This window comes from Glarea lozoyensis (genome assembly GCF_000409485.1).
Source record: "Glarea lozoyensis ATCC 20868 chromosome Unknown GLAREA3, whole genome shotgun sequence".
In the NCBI taxonomy this organism is placed as follows: Eukaryota; Fungi; Ascomycota; class Leotiomycetes; order Helotiales; family Helotiaceae; genus Glarea; species Glarea lozoyensis.
In genome coordinates, this window is record NW_007360998.1 from 2,837,220 (window position 1) to 2,852,471 (window position 15,252).

A 15,252-nucleotide genomic window follows, 5' to 3' on the forward strand; every position below is an offset into this window, starting at 1 on the left:
GGAAAGGCACAAATTGAAGCTGTACACTGACATGGGGGTTAGAAAAATAGCTGATGCCTTGCAGCCTGAGATTGTCGCAACATCAATATTTCCCCAAGACAACCCCTCCAACTGAACATCAGCATTGCAACCCCGAACACAAAACAAAACATTACAAAATGCTCCGCCGCAAGCCAACAGCGATTACATTGACGACAGAAGATATAGCAACCTACGAAGACCAACGCGCCCGCGAAGCCCACCTACGCGAACAAGCAGAATACCAAGCGCGACTACTTGCCCAACAACAAGCCGCCGCGGCCGGCACGCCCCAAAACAAGAACCAGAATATGCGAGATCCAGGCGATGAACTACGACCATTACCCGTTGGTGATAGGAACAGAGTGAAAACGCGAGAAGAACGATTAGGATTGGTGGGCGGAGGATCGCGGCATTAGATGGATGGAATACTTCATATGACATTTACAAACACGAATTTCAGAACATTTGGCATTCTAATCTCAAGGCCTACTTTATGCCTGGCATAGATAATCTTCCACCACCTTGGGTATTACCAAATTCAACCACTTTCTACCCCACCAAAAAACGTGCGCTTCATATACACTATCCCAAACATCTTCCACCCCGCCTAAGATATACACACGCAATGCGCCAGCGTAAAGATGATTCAACGTGCCTGCGTGCCCCCAAAAACGCCGACTGGTGAGGGGAAGGAAAGGGAAAGAACGCCATTTTGTCGCTAAATGCAAACCAGATTATTATATAGAGAGTCAAAGAGGGCAAGTATCTTGTTTATGAGGTATCAGTTGGAGGGGGAGTAGGTGGTCGTGGGATCTTTTTCGGGATCCTGAGCATGATTTTCAGACTCTTCTTCTCGACTGGTGGTGTGGGTGTTTCGGGTTGTTGCGAAGGTGATTTGTCTGGGAGTGGCTTTCGGCCAGTCCCAGGGAGCGGCTTTCGTGCAGAGTCTGGTGGATGATTGCCCTTGGTCTCAGGCAATGGACTTCGGACAACTTCAGGAAGAGGAATCCGAGCTGAGGTATCCGGAAGTGGCTTTCTTTCTGCGGCTGGAGAGGTCGACGCTGCTGACGGGAGTGCCTTTCTCTCTGTAGATTCTGGCAGTGGTCTCCGGGTTGCATCTGGCAAAGGCCTTCGCACTTTGATGCTGCCAGAAGCAGATGGTGCGGGTGAAGAGGATACGCGAGGGACTGTCGATCCATTTGTTTCAGTGGATGGTAGTACGGTCGTCTTTAGAGGATGCTTTAGGGTGATGGAAGGCGAACTTGTCGCAGAGGGTGTTGACTTAGTACGCCACTTGTCTGGTCGTGGGACTTTATTTTGTATCTCTGCCAGCTTCCGAGAATCGACCTTCAAAGCGACGATCTTCTGTCTCTTGGCCGGTCTCTCATCGAAGCTTGGAGTTCTTTCAACTGCAAGTGGTCGCTTTAGAGGTGGCTTCATTGAGCCTAGTCCACCATTCGAGATACTTAAACGAATTGACTGTGCGGGTGCAGGGATGCTCTGTGGTTGGGGAGGTGGCGGTGTTGGCTTTGGCGGCTGTATGAGTGGCTTTCTTGGAAGCCATCGCACTTTCTTCGTATGTTTGAAGACAAGTTGACCCTGAATCAATGTTAACATCTAAAAGCAAGTCATGAAGAATCAAATCAAACATACCTTTCCACGATTCTTCACCCTCCAGTACCGTGGCATCCTGATCTTAACAACCATAGACTCCACAGCATCATAAAGGATTCCACAAATATCTAATAAGTCCCACTGCTCGGGAACCCCAATAGTCGGAGAGCATATAGCCTTCCACAGGTCCTCCTTGAGAGCCGTATTGTTCTTGAGCTCTTCCTTGAGAGCCACCAGAGCACCTTCGATTGAAGTAGTTCGAGCCGCCTTCAGGGCACGCTCAGCCGTCTCACCAACTTCTTCAATGAGTCCTCCGTGGTCGATAGGCATTTCGATATCTAGGTCCGCGTCACCGTTGACCTTGAGAGGCAGAGGTCCATCAGGTTTATCGTCTTGTCCTTCAGTCTTGGCTTCGCCGAAGGCCACCGTTGCCAGCCCACAGCAGAAAATCTCGAATAGTTGGTTTCTCGTGTATGGAGAGATGTCGGTACTTAGGACGTTCAGGAGAAGACCACAGATGCCTTCATGGGTGATGTATCCGAGGTCGATCAACGACTCGAACGCCTTGATTCTTACAAGATCTGAGGTACCATCATGTAGATATTGCACGAAATCTAAAGGTTCCTTCGGAATAACACCGGCCTTCATGAGTTTCCGGTATGCTTCTAGGACCGTGGTTGTGTAGATATTCTGATACGAATTGATCCACTCATCCATACGACGATATCGATCCAGCTCCACAAGTACCTTATCCCTGAATTGAGCAATCTCATCAGGATCTTCGACTTCCGGCTCTGAAGGACCGTTACCGGTGTAATTAGCTGGTTCTTTGTATGTCCCAGGATCCGAAGACATCAGAGACTCCGCCAGAGCAGTTAGCAGGTTGGCTACTTTATGGTTATCTGAGAACGGATTGGCTCTGTTGTCATTGAACTGAAGAGTATCGAGAATGAACTCCCGAGCAGCCTTAGGACACTTTCCAGCTTTCGTACGGGATTGAGACAACGCAGTCGGAATAGCTTGCTCAACCCAGTAACTACGCTTATCCGAGAAATCATTCGATCGAGGCATCTTCGTACCCTCATAACAAAAGAATTCCTGGTATGCTCGCGTGAGATGCCGTAACCCACTCCAGTGTGCCGCTTCACAGGCATGCTTTTTGAGAATGTTGGCCGCCATTGTTCGTATCTCGTGATAATACCGTGTGTCCATAAGTGTCCTGAGACAGAATGTAGCCACTAAACCGTGAGGGGTGGCAAGGGCTAGAAATTGCATCGATTGCTGCTGAGCAACCACATCTCGATCTTGCTGGAGCTGAGATATCCACATATACGCCGGGACATTGAGGGTTGTCCCGCAAATCCATTCGAAATCAGCGTCGATTCTTAACCATTCGTACGACTCAGAATCCATTCTTGCTTCCGTCTCCTTGTCCCAGTCTTTTAGACCCCATTCGGCCACATCTTGCTCTCCTTGGAGAACATCACCTAGACAGTAGTAAAGGGTGTCCCCAGTCTCACCGTCCACGTTAGCTCCAGGATTCAAACGCTCTTTTTGGCGACGATTTCGCTTCAGCCGCTTATACTTTGTATTATAAGGAATCTCGATTTTCTGATTCTGTTCTCTGATTTCCACGATGTGCTCGTAAGGCGTGCCATCCGCCTCGTGAATTCGAATCGTAAGTGGTCCAGTGAAGAGTGGTTGTATCTCTCCAGCATAGATTCCATGAAGTTCTTCTTTCAACTCTCTGGGGAAATTTTCCTTCTTGAGAGGTCTAGTGGTAGGTAATGTGCTTTGCGACTGATTGATAGTCATCTCCACACATAACCTCTTCTTGTTAAATCTTTGAGTGATATTAAGTCGTGGACATCCGGCACCATAAATCCATTGATTCCAGAAGGACTCAGTTGCTCGGTATTTGGTGACCTTTTCCACCAGTCGACGGAAGTCTTTGGTGGTCATGACACTCTCTTCCGGGAGTCCAGTATTACCCGAGATAATGAGCTTCGAGATGATTCTAGGAAGACCAGAAATACCACTCGAGTTCTTCAGAATCCGTCTATCAAGAATGAAAAGAACAAGAGGCGCCTTAAGCTTCATAAAGTCCATCTCGAAAGCACCTAGGCTGAGGGTCTCACCAAGTGCATATATAGACGGCCGATCAATGTCTTGCTCAACAAGCTTATCCATCAGAGTCTTCTGTCTGAATGCATAGGCATTGTTGCCGCAAAGGGTCTTCATAAAAAGACCGGCCATATAGTGGGAAAGTCCAATGGTTATCCATCTATCCGATCTCTCGTTTGGAACGATACCGACGCCAAACCACTGAGTAGCTGCGGCATGGATAATTGTTCGAATGCTCTCAATTTCAGGGTCGATGATATCTTCACTTAGAAGTAACCGTGTGCTGCACAGGGACATTGAGCAGGTATGTTCCGTATCTCGTAGTTGATCATCAACGAACACCAAAGAGTACTGTGTGAAAGGATAAGCACCAAACTTAAGTGTAAAGTCATCGACAGCATGTGCAACTGGAGCGCAAGTATACATGACTTCTTCCGAACGACCAGGTAGACAATAAGCGGTCACCTGTAGCGCTTGGGATTGTCCTAGTTTCTCAGCATCATCCTCCTCTCGAGTCTCTGCAAGATCAACAGACTCGAAAGGCCCGATGGCAAACCCAACATGTTGAGGGGCTACTGGTCGACTGATATCAAATGTCAAGATCTTTTTGGTGCTGTCATTAGGATCGACATTCTCTTTAGTCTGGTCGCCCGAGCAGACGACAACCATCTCCAGGATTTTCTCGTCGTCACTTAGAGGGACCTCATACTCCTCTTGATTCGAATGTGAGTGGATGTGAGAAATGTCCTTCTTCCCAGCATGTGATCTTGGACGCGCAGTTGGTGCCTTTCGCCTCAAAGCGTCACCCAGTGTACGGGAGGTTTTGATATTGATCTGCCATGTAATTCTCATAGCTGAATCGTCTATACATGGGAAGATGGAAGACGCAGTTCCAGAGTCCATAGAGTGTTTCGAGTAGACATATGGATACCGAGCATCGCCTTCACCCAGCCCAATGAAATGTAAACCATCTCGCCAATTCTTGATGGTGAACTCGATTGTAATCTTCAAGGGTTGCCAACGTCCAACTTGCTCAGCCGCTGTTTTCGGAGTCAAAGTAGGCGTCGCAGATAAAGGTACATTTGTATTCTCAACACCTGCGCGAATGACACCTATAGCAGCCTTCTGAGTGACTGGCGTAGCAGCTTTTTCGGAGAATGGATCAACCTCCTGAATGCGAATATTGCTGGGTACTAAGATATCCAGTGCGCCCTTCCCTCTAGTGTCGCTCGTCAGGGGCTTCAGTCTGTCTCGTTGTAGCTCATACTGATCCGCGCACCAATCCACATGCTTCGGTATATCCATTCTCTTCACAGGATCCTCATAATCAAATTCCGCCTCGACACCCTCCACCCATACCTTCCCTTGCTCGATGATACATTGCCGCGCGTCGATTCTGATCGTCTCCAAATCTCCCGTCTGCGGCAGAATCGTAATTTCAGTGCGCCCCGTCAAGCTCTGAGTCGAAAAGTCAATCTCCAAGTCCAGATTCTGATGTGCCACCACAAATCCGTACTGGGGATCCTTTGCGATTTCCGGGAGCACTGGCTGCTCCATCTCGTCGAGAAGCACACCAGGCATGGTCGTCAAAGGTCTCTGATACCTTCTACCTCCACCCACTCCGCAGCGCGAATTCGCCCTTCTATGACTCTCTCATGAAGTCCCAAAGAGCGCCCAGCTCAGTTTCGTGTTCGCCTGGGTATAGTGCGTTCGTGTTTGCAGCTCGAAAGCTTGCGCGCAGTTCGTGCGAGCTCGGTATGGCTCAAAGGTGATGATGTCGTTTCTGGGGTCAAATGCTAATCGACGACTCGATGTGATGGTCGGCAGTGCGCTTACTGCATGCGATTTGTGATTCAGAGTCTGTTGATTACGTGCGCCCGGTTTTGAGATGGTTTTTGGACGCTGGGTAGAGCTATGAGGGGAGACAACTTTCTCGAGATCCGCAATGCCTCACCCGCTCTCAGGCCAAGCTCAGAGACGCGTTTAATGAGGGTTTCCACCACAACTAAAATTCTGCTCCCCAAATGTTTATCGATCCGGAGAAGATTTGCTACGATGACCTAAGAGTTTCCTTACGATTTGAAATAATGTATTGAGTCGTATAGGACGCGTTGCAGCCTCGATCCGCTTGTCAAGACAAAGATGAATAAGAGATGGACGAATTCGCATGACCCTGCCAAAATATTGTCACGTGCTCAATTCGCAATGAGGTTCAGCATCCATTCACATGTAATGGTTGTTTACAAGCCTCAAAGTACTTTATGATTCATATAGTGCGCCCTTCATATAATCACTTGTATTTACTGCTTTGTAAATCAAATTAGTAATTCTATCGCAACGTATTTCTAGTCACCCAGTAACGGACGCTAGAATTATCTTCATGCTTGTAATATTCTTGGGCTAACAGCCTCACATTTAGGCAAGCTACCTAATAAGTAGTCATGTTATACCTAATACACTCTAATATCTCCTGAGTAGAGTCTGTGACTAGAAGTAATCCTTTGCCTCCCTAACCCATAAACTACCGTATCAACACCAATGCCGAACCAGCCCCCACACTCAACGCAACGCTGCAATCAATGCTCTAACGTACAAACCAAACGAAGCACTTTCGATTTGGCTCAGTAGGAATTTAGCATCACTTTACTTCACTCTTACTATAATCATGACTCCATCAATTCTTGCTAACCCGTCTATTAAGACGTTTTCTCCGTGCGTGGGTTCGGAGGGTTTCTTCGTCTCGATATTCTTCTGGCAAATCAAAATCTTGATCTGGGACCTCTGGAATTGGATGACCCCAGGCAGACACGCTTCGATTACTTCGACGATGCTTTCCTAGTGCCGCGGTCCGAAGATATGGTTTTGAGAAGAATGACTTGAATTCCCTCTCTGGTTCCGGTTCGTTGTATACAACAACAGTGTTCGTCTTCCTTCTATCTCTTCGAGGAGCTGATCGTGCAATGTTTTCCTCATGCAGCTGCCTTGCAGCAGAAGCATCAGTGTCACTAAAGTCCGGTGGATCACCATTACTCCTCGAATCGTCCATATCCGAGTCGGCATCCGCTTCTGCCACAGCTTGCTCCTTCTCTAGCTTCCTCCGCTTTTCCTCGTCCTTCCAATTCCGAAACTTCTCCAATATGGCTTCACATCCTTTGATGAAATGTTCTCTTGCGGGTTCATACTCCCTCCTCCTCGAATCTGTGACCCCATTGACACCCATTAGCTTTAACCAATCATGACCTTGTAGCCCTTCCAGCAGCCTAACGATCTGATCCTTCTCATGCTGTGCGCGGCCCTTGTCCGAATTTCTAATAGCCTTCTCCTGCCTTTCGGGTTTCTTGTGTAACTTCTCGAAGTATTCATCACTCAATGGGTCGACCGCATTATCCTCCACATAGCTCCTCGCCAGGAAACTATAATCCACCCTCTGCGCGTCGTTTACGTCGTCAAACAAACTCGAGGGAAATTCTTTGACTCTTAGAGGTTCTTCTTTAAGTTGTGCTTTTCGTGGTGAGGGGTGTTTTGGAGCATTCTTGGTAGCGCTGTCGATTATGATTATGGGGGTATCGATGGTTAAGATATCTTGATTGAGCGTCAGTCACGTCTGATTTGCAGTCATAGGGATGGACATTTTGTAAAACTCACAGTCATCCTTGGGTTCATTCCCAATCACCTCGTCATATTCTGGAAAGTATGCCGACAATTCACTCTTGAATCTCGTCCCCTCCGTCGATCGTAGCTTCCTCTTGTCATCCTTAAGGTCCGCGGCATTGGGTTGCAAACGATCTAATTCGTGTTTAAGGCCATTTGAAACTTTCTGGTGGTGTATTGGTGGATCTCGTAGAGGTGGTGGTGGTTTCGTCAGTGGTGTTGCGTCTTCCTGGGTTTCTGGAGGTGGTGAAGCGGGCGTGCAAAGCACGTCCGACGTCGCGCTGTCCTTGATGACGAGAGATCTGGTCTTCGACTGGGCCTGCGATCTAGGTTTGAACTGGACGGTGATCTTTGCTTTCTTGTTCTTGATCGTATCTTCATCTTCGCTATCGTCCTCACGCGATCGTTTCCTTCTGCCAATGTTAGATTGGCGGAGTCGGTTGTGAGCGTCGTTGTTGCTGCTCGGAGGTGGCGCGACGTTGCTCCTGGTGCTAGATCGTGTCGTAAAGGAGTCGGACTTTCTAGAAGATCGAGTGTGGATTGATGCCATCGGAACCGTGGACATCGGAATCGGCGCGCATATTATTGTGAAATCGAAAGGCTTCATATGGTCTTCAGGTTGGCCCTTCGCAGGTCTTGGGTAGTGTCGTCTGTCTCCGCTCTTCAGTCAATGTTTTTAGCGACAGCAACTGCGAGTTTGAAGAGCAGACAAGGCACGGGGGATAGAGCATGGATAGCCCCCGAACTTCATTTTTGTTTACAATGTTCGAGAAGGATGCCTCATAACTCATAAGTCAGACGAACCATTAAAAGTTTTCATGCACAGGTCGACCTGTCGCGTGAATTATTTAATGTCGACAAATCCATCTCCCACCTTTTGCAAGTAATTTTCCATACCCGTACCCAAGATTATTCGTTTCACACTCAGATATCTACACTCTGTTTGGATAAATCCCCAATTGCAGCAATTGAGCAGATTTTCTGTTTGCACATACAAGTACTATCCTATCGGGCAGTTGCATTCCAGACGCATGTACTGAATTAGAAGGCACCTCGCGGAGGACAAAATAAGTAGCGTCGAAAAACAATATCTTCGATTAAGTTAACGAAATATCATGTATTTAGTGGATCAACTTAGACATTATTACTATTTCGCCAATTGTTTTAAGTAAATAAGGCATTTTTAAGCTCTATTCGAAGTCGAGTTACTAATCAGTTTAAGATTAGTGGATAGGTCACTGACACTTATTATGTCGTCCGCGAGGACACTTCTTGATGCATGGATTTTTAAATCCCTTACTGGAGTGAGTATCTAGTGTATACAACGACGAATAATACATCCTGTCTGTTCCATCGCTACTCCGTCCCATCTTGATCCATCTATACTTCCTCCCCGGCTCCTTTCCATTGCTCCATCCTTGTTCTGTCCACCAAATTGGCTCCAATTCGCCAAACGCCATGTAACACCATATACCAACTTCCCGGTCTCTAAATAGGTATTCCCAAACCCCCGATAAATATGCACCTAATTCCAAAACGCCAGTCCCACGATAATGCCATTTTCACACGATCCACGCGATTGGCAGCCGATTCCCAAATCGCGCACCTCCCATGTATGCCCATCTACTCCTCGACCATTTATGTGTTGCATGCTCGGCCCTTGGTTCTTAATCGCCATATGTGCAGTCGTCTTTCTAACAGCTCTCTAAAAAGCGCAAGTTATATATATACTTCGTAAGCCCTTGTGAACCCTGAACGAGGATGAAATACCTCATTTTCGCAAAGGTAAACTAGCAGGTGAGGTAGCTGATTTGCTCTTCGCAACCAGCTCTTCAATTTTAGGAACAAGTTCCGGTATCCTGAAAGGTTTAGAGACGACATCGTCCATGCCAGCCGACATGGCCGTCTCAATTTGCTCGAGCCGTGCGTTTGCAGTAACGGCGATAATAGGAACATGTTTAACGATTGTCCCCTCAGTTTCCAATTCTCGAATCTTCATAGTCGCAGTGAGACCGTCCATGATAGGCATTTCCAGATCCATCAAGATGACAGCAAGATCAGCGCCTTCCTTTTCGTTGCCGTTCCAAAAGCTCGAAGATTTGATAATATCCAGTGCTTCACCGCCATGATTTGCAACTTCCACCAGAAAACCAACATTTTTAAGTTGTTTCTGTAACACCTTTTGATTGACTAGATTATCTTCCACGATCAGGACTCTAGTTTGCCCAAAGTCAAGCGCCGGTCTCAGGGGTTCGACTGGCGAGAGTACTGTGCTCTCGGTTGATGTGTTTGGTGATTTTCTCCTGTGGGTTGGTACGTCGCCACCACTTGACCGACCTGCGGATTTACCTGAAGATCCTCTCCGGCTTTCCATTATGACGGCAGAGTTTGAAGAGTTCCTTCTCAACGTAGACATTTTCTGCGTAACTGACGCATCAGCCTGATCATTAGGAACCTTGCGGGCTCGAACGTAAAACGCAAAAGTGCTGCCAACGCCCCTCTCTGAAGCGACTCCAATCTCACCTCCTTGTAATTCGGTGAGCTCTCGAGAAATAAACAGACCCAACCCACTACCGCCATATTGCACATGAGTTCGAGGACTTGCTTGTCGGAATCTCTGGAACAACAACACTTTCTCTTTTTCATCTAAACCTCGTCCAGTATCTTCAACTGCGAATAGAAGAAAAATGTTGTCACCCCTTCCCCATTCAGCATCATCTGTCGTGACATCCTTGGTCTTCGACCGGCTGGGAAAGTACGTGACGCCAGACTCTGTGCCACTTGGACGCTCAGATGTAGCTCCAATACTGACAACTATGGTTCTCTTTTCCGCTCCCGCGCTGAATTTGATAGCATTTGTGGTGAGGTTTATCAATACCTGGAGCAAACGAGAAGGATCCAACTTTACACGTCCTACTTGCAAGTCCAGATAGGACTGCTCAATCTGAAAGCGCATAGAAATATCGTTAGTCTCAAGCTCTCCCTCGAACATTTTCAGTGCCCGCTGGACGACCTCAACAGGATATACATCGACTGGCGTAACAACCAGAAGCGCGGAGTCCAGCTTTGAAAGGGTAAGAATATCATCGACGATACCTTTGCAACCAGTCAGCACATTGAGACACATATTCGGAATAAGAGCAATATCTTACGCTTTTGATGCTGGGCACAGAGGGCAATGGTTTGACTAGCATCAATGCTGTCATCGAGAATCTCCAATAGTTGTTCCTCGGAGCGACTCTCGGGTCTCACAGCTTTGTACGCAGCCAAAGATGTGGATATCTCGTCACTACATTGGAGGATTGCTGATAGTGGATTCCTCATTTCGTGCCTGCTTGTGGTCAGTATAAACTACATCCGGCAAAGTGTATACAACGCACGATGTCATATCAATGAAATTCTCTTGTTGCCTCTTGAGCTCCATGGCCTCCTCCATTCGCCTTTTCTGGAAGTCCTCGGCAGATTTTTGGGCGGAAATATTAGTGATACTACCAAAAACACTCTTCAAGCCTCCATTCTCGTCCTTCTCGGGATATGCGCTCATCAGAACCCAAGTATCTGTCATGTTACCATTCGGGTCTTGCCAGGGCGTTTTGAATCGGAATTCATGAGTAACCGCGGTCTTGCTGTCCACTAGAGTATCCCATACGGTCTCAACTTTTGAGCGGTCTTCATCCATGATGCTGTCCACTTCAAGAAGTTAGCATATGAATGTTTCAAGAGGAAAGAGAAAGTGTCTAAGGATGAAACTTTCTCGTGGCCACTTAGAGAGCTGAGAAGGTGAAACGAAGGAAAAAAGTCGCATACTCCAACTATTTGCGCTGTTAAGCGACCTTGGATGCCTAGATATTTCCCACCAAGTGTCATTACTGTAAGTGATCTGGCCCGTCGAACTAGCAATGAACATGCCAACTGGAGCAAATTCTGCCATTCGTGTGAACTTCGTTTCACTTTCCACCTTCTCCTTAGTCCGCAAGTCTAGTTGTTTAGAAAGCTCTTGTCGATCCAGAGCAGCGAGTCTAGCAGCCCTTTGTCCGCGTCTGATCTCTTCTTCGAATAACACAACCGAGGCCATCGATGTGGCAAGCTGACGACTGATGAGTTGGATAAAAAGGCTGTAGTCATCGTCGAATGGCCGCCTAGGATTGGTTCCCATGACCAAGAATCCAAGTATGGACTCCCCAGTGGTGGGATGAATTGGGCAGACGACGACCGCACGGCAGGCGTCTCCCCAACCTCGACACTCAATGCCTTCTAATAAATCCCCTGAGAGGGTTCCATCGTCCACAGTCAAAAGAACCGTCCTACCAGTCTTCATTGATTCTCTTAAATAAGGTGCAAAGCCCTCGTCACTGGTTTTCAAGTCCAAGGGGCTTACGCGAGACTTGTGTCCCTGGGGAACTCCAAGTGCGCCTTCTAATACGCATTGGGGCGCTTGGGAGAGAGATCCGCTGTGTATACTGCTCATCTCGCTATCAGAGTCGTCGGAAACGGAGTATATAATCGCAAACGGCACATCGTGTTCTACATAATGTTAGTTACAACTAGTCTTTAGGCAAGGAAGCTGTCTCGAGAAATGCTGGGTTCTTACCATTGTATTCAAGCCCTTTTATTACTTGATTCCAAAAACCCTTAACTTCGCGCGCAGCAGCTGTCTTATCGCCAATCTCTCGCAACGTAAGCATTCTTCGCTCAGCTATTTTTCGACGAGTTTTGTCGAACGCAGGATTATAGAGTCCGACGACAGAGCCATCTTCGCCGATTAGAGGGATGATCGACCAAGAAAAGTATGATTCTTCGTAGTACTCGTTTCTTTTGATAAACAGGCAGTCGTCGTCTTTCATCGTGGACTGTCCGGACAGTCTTGCATTGAGGAATACATCTTCAATCTCATCCCAGATCTCTGCCCAGGCTACTTTGTAACTCTGGCCCATCAGTTGAGGGTGCTTTTTACCCGCCAACATTATATACGCTTCATTATATATGGCGATGTATTCAGGCCCCCAGTACATCGCTGCGGGATGAGGACTACCCATAATCAGATTGCACATGGCTCTTAAGTCGAAACTCCAATCCTCAATTGGTCCTAATGCGGTCGATGCCCAGTCAATACTCCGGGCAAATTGTATATGTTTAGGAAGCGCAGCTGAAAGTGGTATTCTTGTCCAGTCAAAAGATGAGTTCTCAGGGTACCTAGTATTGAGCATTTCGCGTGTCAAACTTGGTTTTTGGGCAGCTATCATAGCCTGTCGAGGAGAAGGCACCTCGTCTGTGCTCATTGGACTCGAAACTGGTTCTTGAGAGGTCACGCGAGTAATGTTCTCGTCTTCATTTGAGATATCCCCAAAGTAATCAAAAGGCTCTGATAATTGTATGAGTGGGGAACGGCCAATGGGTAGACTACTAGGGGCGCGACTTCGTTCGATAATATTTGGCGAACTTGTAGAGCCAGCAGCACCATTATTGGAAGTTGATGATCCTCCACCAGAGGCAATGCTGTTCCCACTACCACTGATAAGTCGTAGCCGCCTCCTCAATGTGCTACATGTCCAACTAAGTCCACCATACGCGAATGAAGGTAAGCAAACATCCATGGATTCGTTGTTTTTCACGAAGCTCAGTGCCCACGCTTTGAATTCAGGGAAATCGTGCACGATACCTGGATTATCATAGACTTCTTTACCTGTGACCATCCCCAGAATCGAATCGTAACCACGTAGCGATGCATTTGCAAATATAATGATCAGCGGCCCACCTGGACTGAAATTGGCAGGATTGGCAACATCTATTATGAATGTTGGTCTCTCATCTTGTTCGAGTAATTCAGTGATTCCGACCGAGCCAAGGATCTGCAGCCCAGGAGATTTTCCTTTTAAATCTGGACTCTGATGGCTGCTTTTTCTATCGAATGCAGAACTCATGCTACCGGAGTTGGCTATTGAACGTGGTGGGCTCGACACACTACTCATGCTTCCACGCGCAAGCTTGAGTGTTGTGATGGGCCCAGACTCGTCCCTCGCTCTGTTCAACATCTTGGTGACTGCGACAGGGTTATAATATGGTGGCTTTATAAGAGGACGATGCCTCGAGCTGTGGGCGGAAAAGAAAAGAGGCGAAGTTGGAACCTCCGGCTGAGGAGTGAAATTTACAGCTTGGAAAGCAACTGGATCAAGCGTGTGTCGGGATTTGAGCCGTGGTCTCACCCTCTTTGCGGGCCTTTCTAAAAGGGAATCAGTTCGGGTCGCGTTCTCTCCTGGGGGGCGCTTCGAGGCATGCGGTGTTGTGGAGAGTATTGGGGGTTCTCGAGGTTGGTGGGTAGGGAGTATATCTGGTATTTGGATATCGTATCGATTGTTGTGGGAATTCTCAACTATTGCTTGCAGTGTATTCAAAACAACACCATCCTGTGCGACGCGCGTGAGCTCGCAGCCAACACTGGGATTTCTAGTTCTTGCAAGAGTCGCTCCGTAAGTTTCGTTATCTTGTCCACTGCCAACATCAACAAAATGCGTTCTCCCTAGCGACGTTTCATCTGCTTCTTTTTCTTGGGCGGTGGCTACCGGAGAAAAGAGTGCGCCAGCGGCATGGGACGTGGTTTGAAAAGAATGTCTTCTCGGAAGACTCAGCCGTACAGACTCTGATTGGTTACCGAAATCTTTCTGGGATGTGAAGATGGACTTGGGTTCGGGATTCATGTAGAGGAGAAAGAACAGGGAGGCGCTTGTTCGCCAGTTTGGACGAGATGGGTGGCTCGTGGGTTGGCAGGAGGATCGTTAGTTCTTGCGATATCCGTGGATGATACACGCACGCGTCGGTTAGAGATCAGCTTGCCAAACCGCGATAAAGAAGCAGCAAAGGGGCCGGCTTTGGATCTTTTCCTGGATCTGCGTGGACCGTCTGTGTCTCGACTAATGCTCATTGGCTATGCTATGGTACTTCTCCGCCGTGGTTATCCTTACGGACAACAAGCCCCCTCAGGTTTCGTCTGCAGGACAGCGAGAAGAATCCAATTGGGACAGGTCAGAGGGGCAGCTGCTGTGGGGCGGCTGAGAGGCTGGAAGATCTCGTTCTGGTTTGCGGTTTTTCAGCTTGAGTTCCACGCTTTTCCTGCAAATGTTGACCAGGTTGACCGCCCAGATGCCTGTCAGATGCCGCTCCGCTTTTTTGACGTACTCGTACGACGTACCGGAGCTTGGATGGAGGGTGCGTTCGGGAAGCTACCTAGGTATGGAGCAGGTATGGAGTACAAGAAGCGATGCTGAAAAAGAGAGAGCAGAGAAGTAGTTGTCATACCCAGAATATAGGTAGGCAGTCTCGAAATCGAGCTAGAACGCTTGTACCGTTGCAAGTGCGAACAATAATTAGTTGTCGCTCAGAGTGCGCGAGGTACAATCGAGGAGGTACCGGCCGCGTCAAGATGAGCCGCCAGATAGAGGGGAAGATGCATGTGTTGCTCATTGGGTGTCTCCGTCATGCCGAGCGCCTGGAACAGCAAGCCACACGCCAACAACGTCAAGTCTCTCGGGCTGGCTCGAAGTTCGAAATGATTTATTTTAGGACCAGGAACACGGCACTTCAAGTCACATGATGGGCATCAGCCGGAGTATTTCCATCGGATTATATCTTCAGTTTTACAGATTTATGTTTGTTGGGTTGCGACATGTTCGGTCAAAATGCTTCTTTGGTAGGTACCGGGTACGCATGAACCCCTTGAATCTGATGACGCAGTGGCTTGAGTGGTAAATTAGGCGAAAGGGTCCTTCTCCGCGTATTTACTTCATCTCAAATATCTTGTCAAAGAATGCCAAATCATGAGAAGACAAGAGTAGTTGTTGGATCAGT

General features: G+C 47.8%; 4 protein-coding genes across 4 annotated transcripts; 1 reads left to right on the forward strand and 3 right to left on the reverse strand.

Annotated features, from left to right (window-relative positions):
- Positions 1 to 53: 53 nt before the first annotated feature.
- On the forward strand, positions 54 to 437 carry GLAREA_00923 (uncharacterized protein; the record flags this gene model as incomplete). The annotated part of the gene is made up of 1 exon (XM_008085681.1): positions 54 to 437. One exon carries the CDS (start codon positions 54 to 56, stop codon positions 435 to 437), a length of 384 nt encoding a protein of 127 aa, XP_008083872.1.
- Positions 438 to 792: 355 nt separating this feature from the next.
- Positions 793 to 5,340, reverse strand: GLAREA_00924 (Leukotriene A4 hydrolase N-terminal; the record flags this gene model as incomplete). Its single annotated transcript, XM_008085682.1, has 2 exons — positions 793 to 1,620; positions 1,675 to 5,340. The coding sequence occupies 2 exons, from the start codon at positions 5,338 to 5,340 to the stop codon at positions 793 to 795; spliced, it is 4,494 nt and encodes a 1,497-aa protein (XP_008083873.1).
- A 1,093-nt stretch (positions 5,341 to 6,433) lies between these two features.
- Positions 6,434 to 7,975, reverse strand: GLAREA_00925 (uncharacterized protein; the record flags this gene model as incomplete). The annotated part of the gene is made up of 2 exons (XM_008085683.1): positions 6,434 to 7,341; positions 7,405 to 7,975. The coding sequence occupies 2 exons, from the start codon at positions 7,973 to 7,975 to the stop codon at positions 6,434 to 6,436; spliced, it is 1,479 nt and encodes a 492-aa protein (XP_008083874.1).
- Positions 7,976 to 9,181: 1,206 nt separating this feature from the next.
- Positions 9,182 to 14,105, reverse strand: GLAREA_00926 (CheY-like protein; the record flags this gene model as incomplete). The annotated part of the gene is made up of 5 exons (XM_008085684.1): positions 9,182 to 10,506; positions 10,563 to 10,741; positions 10,791 to 11,100; positions 11,218 to 11,934; positions 12,002 to 14,105. The coding sequence occupies 5 exons, from the start codon at positions 14,103 to 14,105 to the stop codon at positions 9,182 to 9,184; spliced, it is 4,635 nt and encodes a 1,544-aa protein (XP_008083875.1).
- Between the last annotated feature and the right edge of the window lie 1,147 nt (positions 14,106 to 15,252).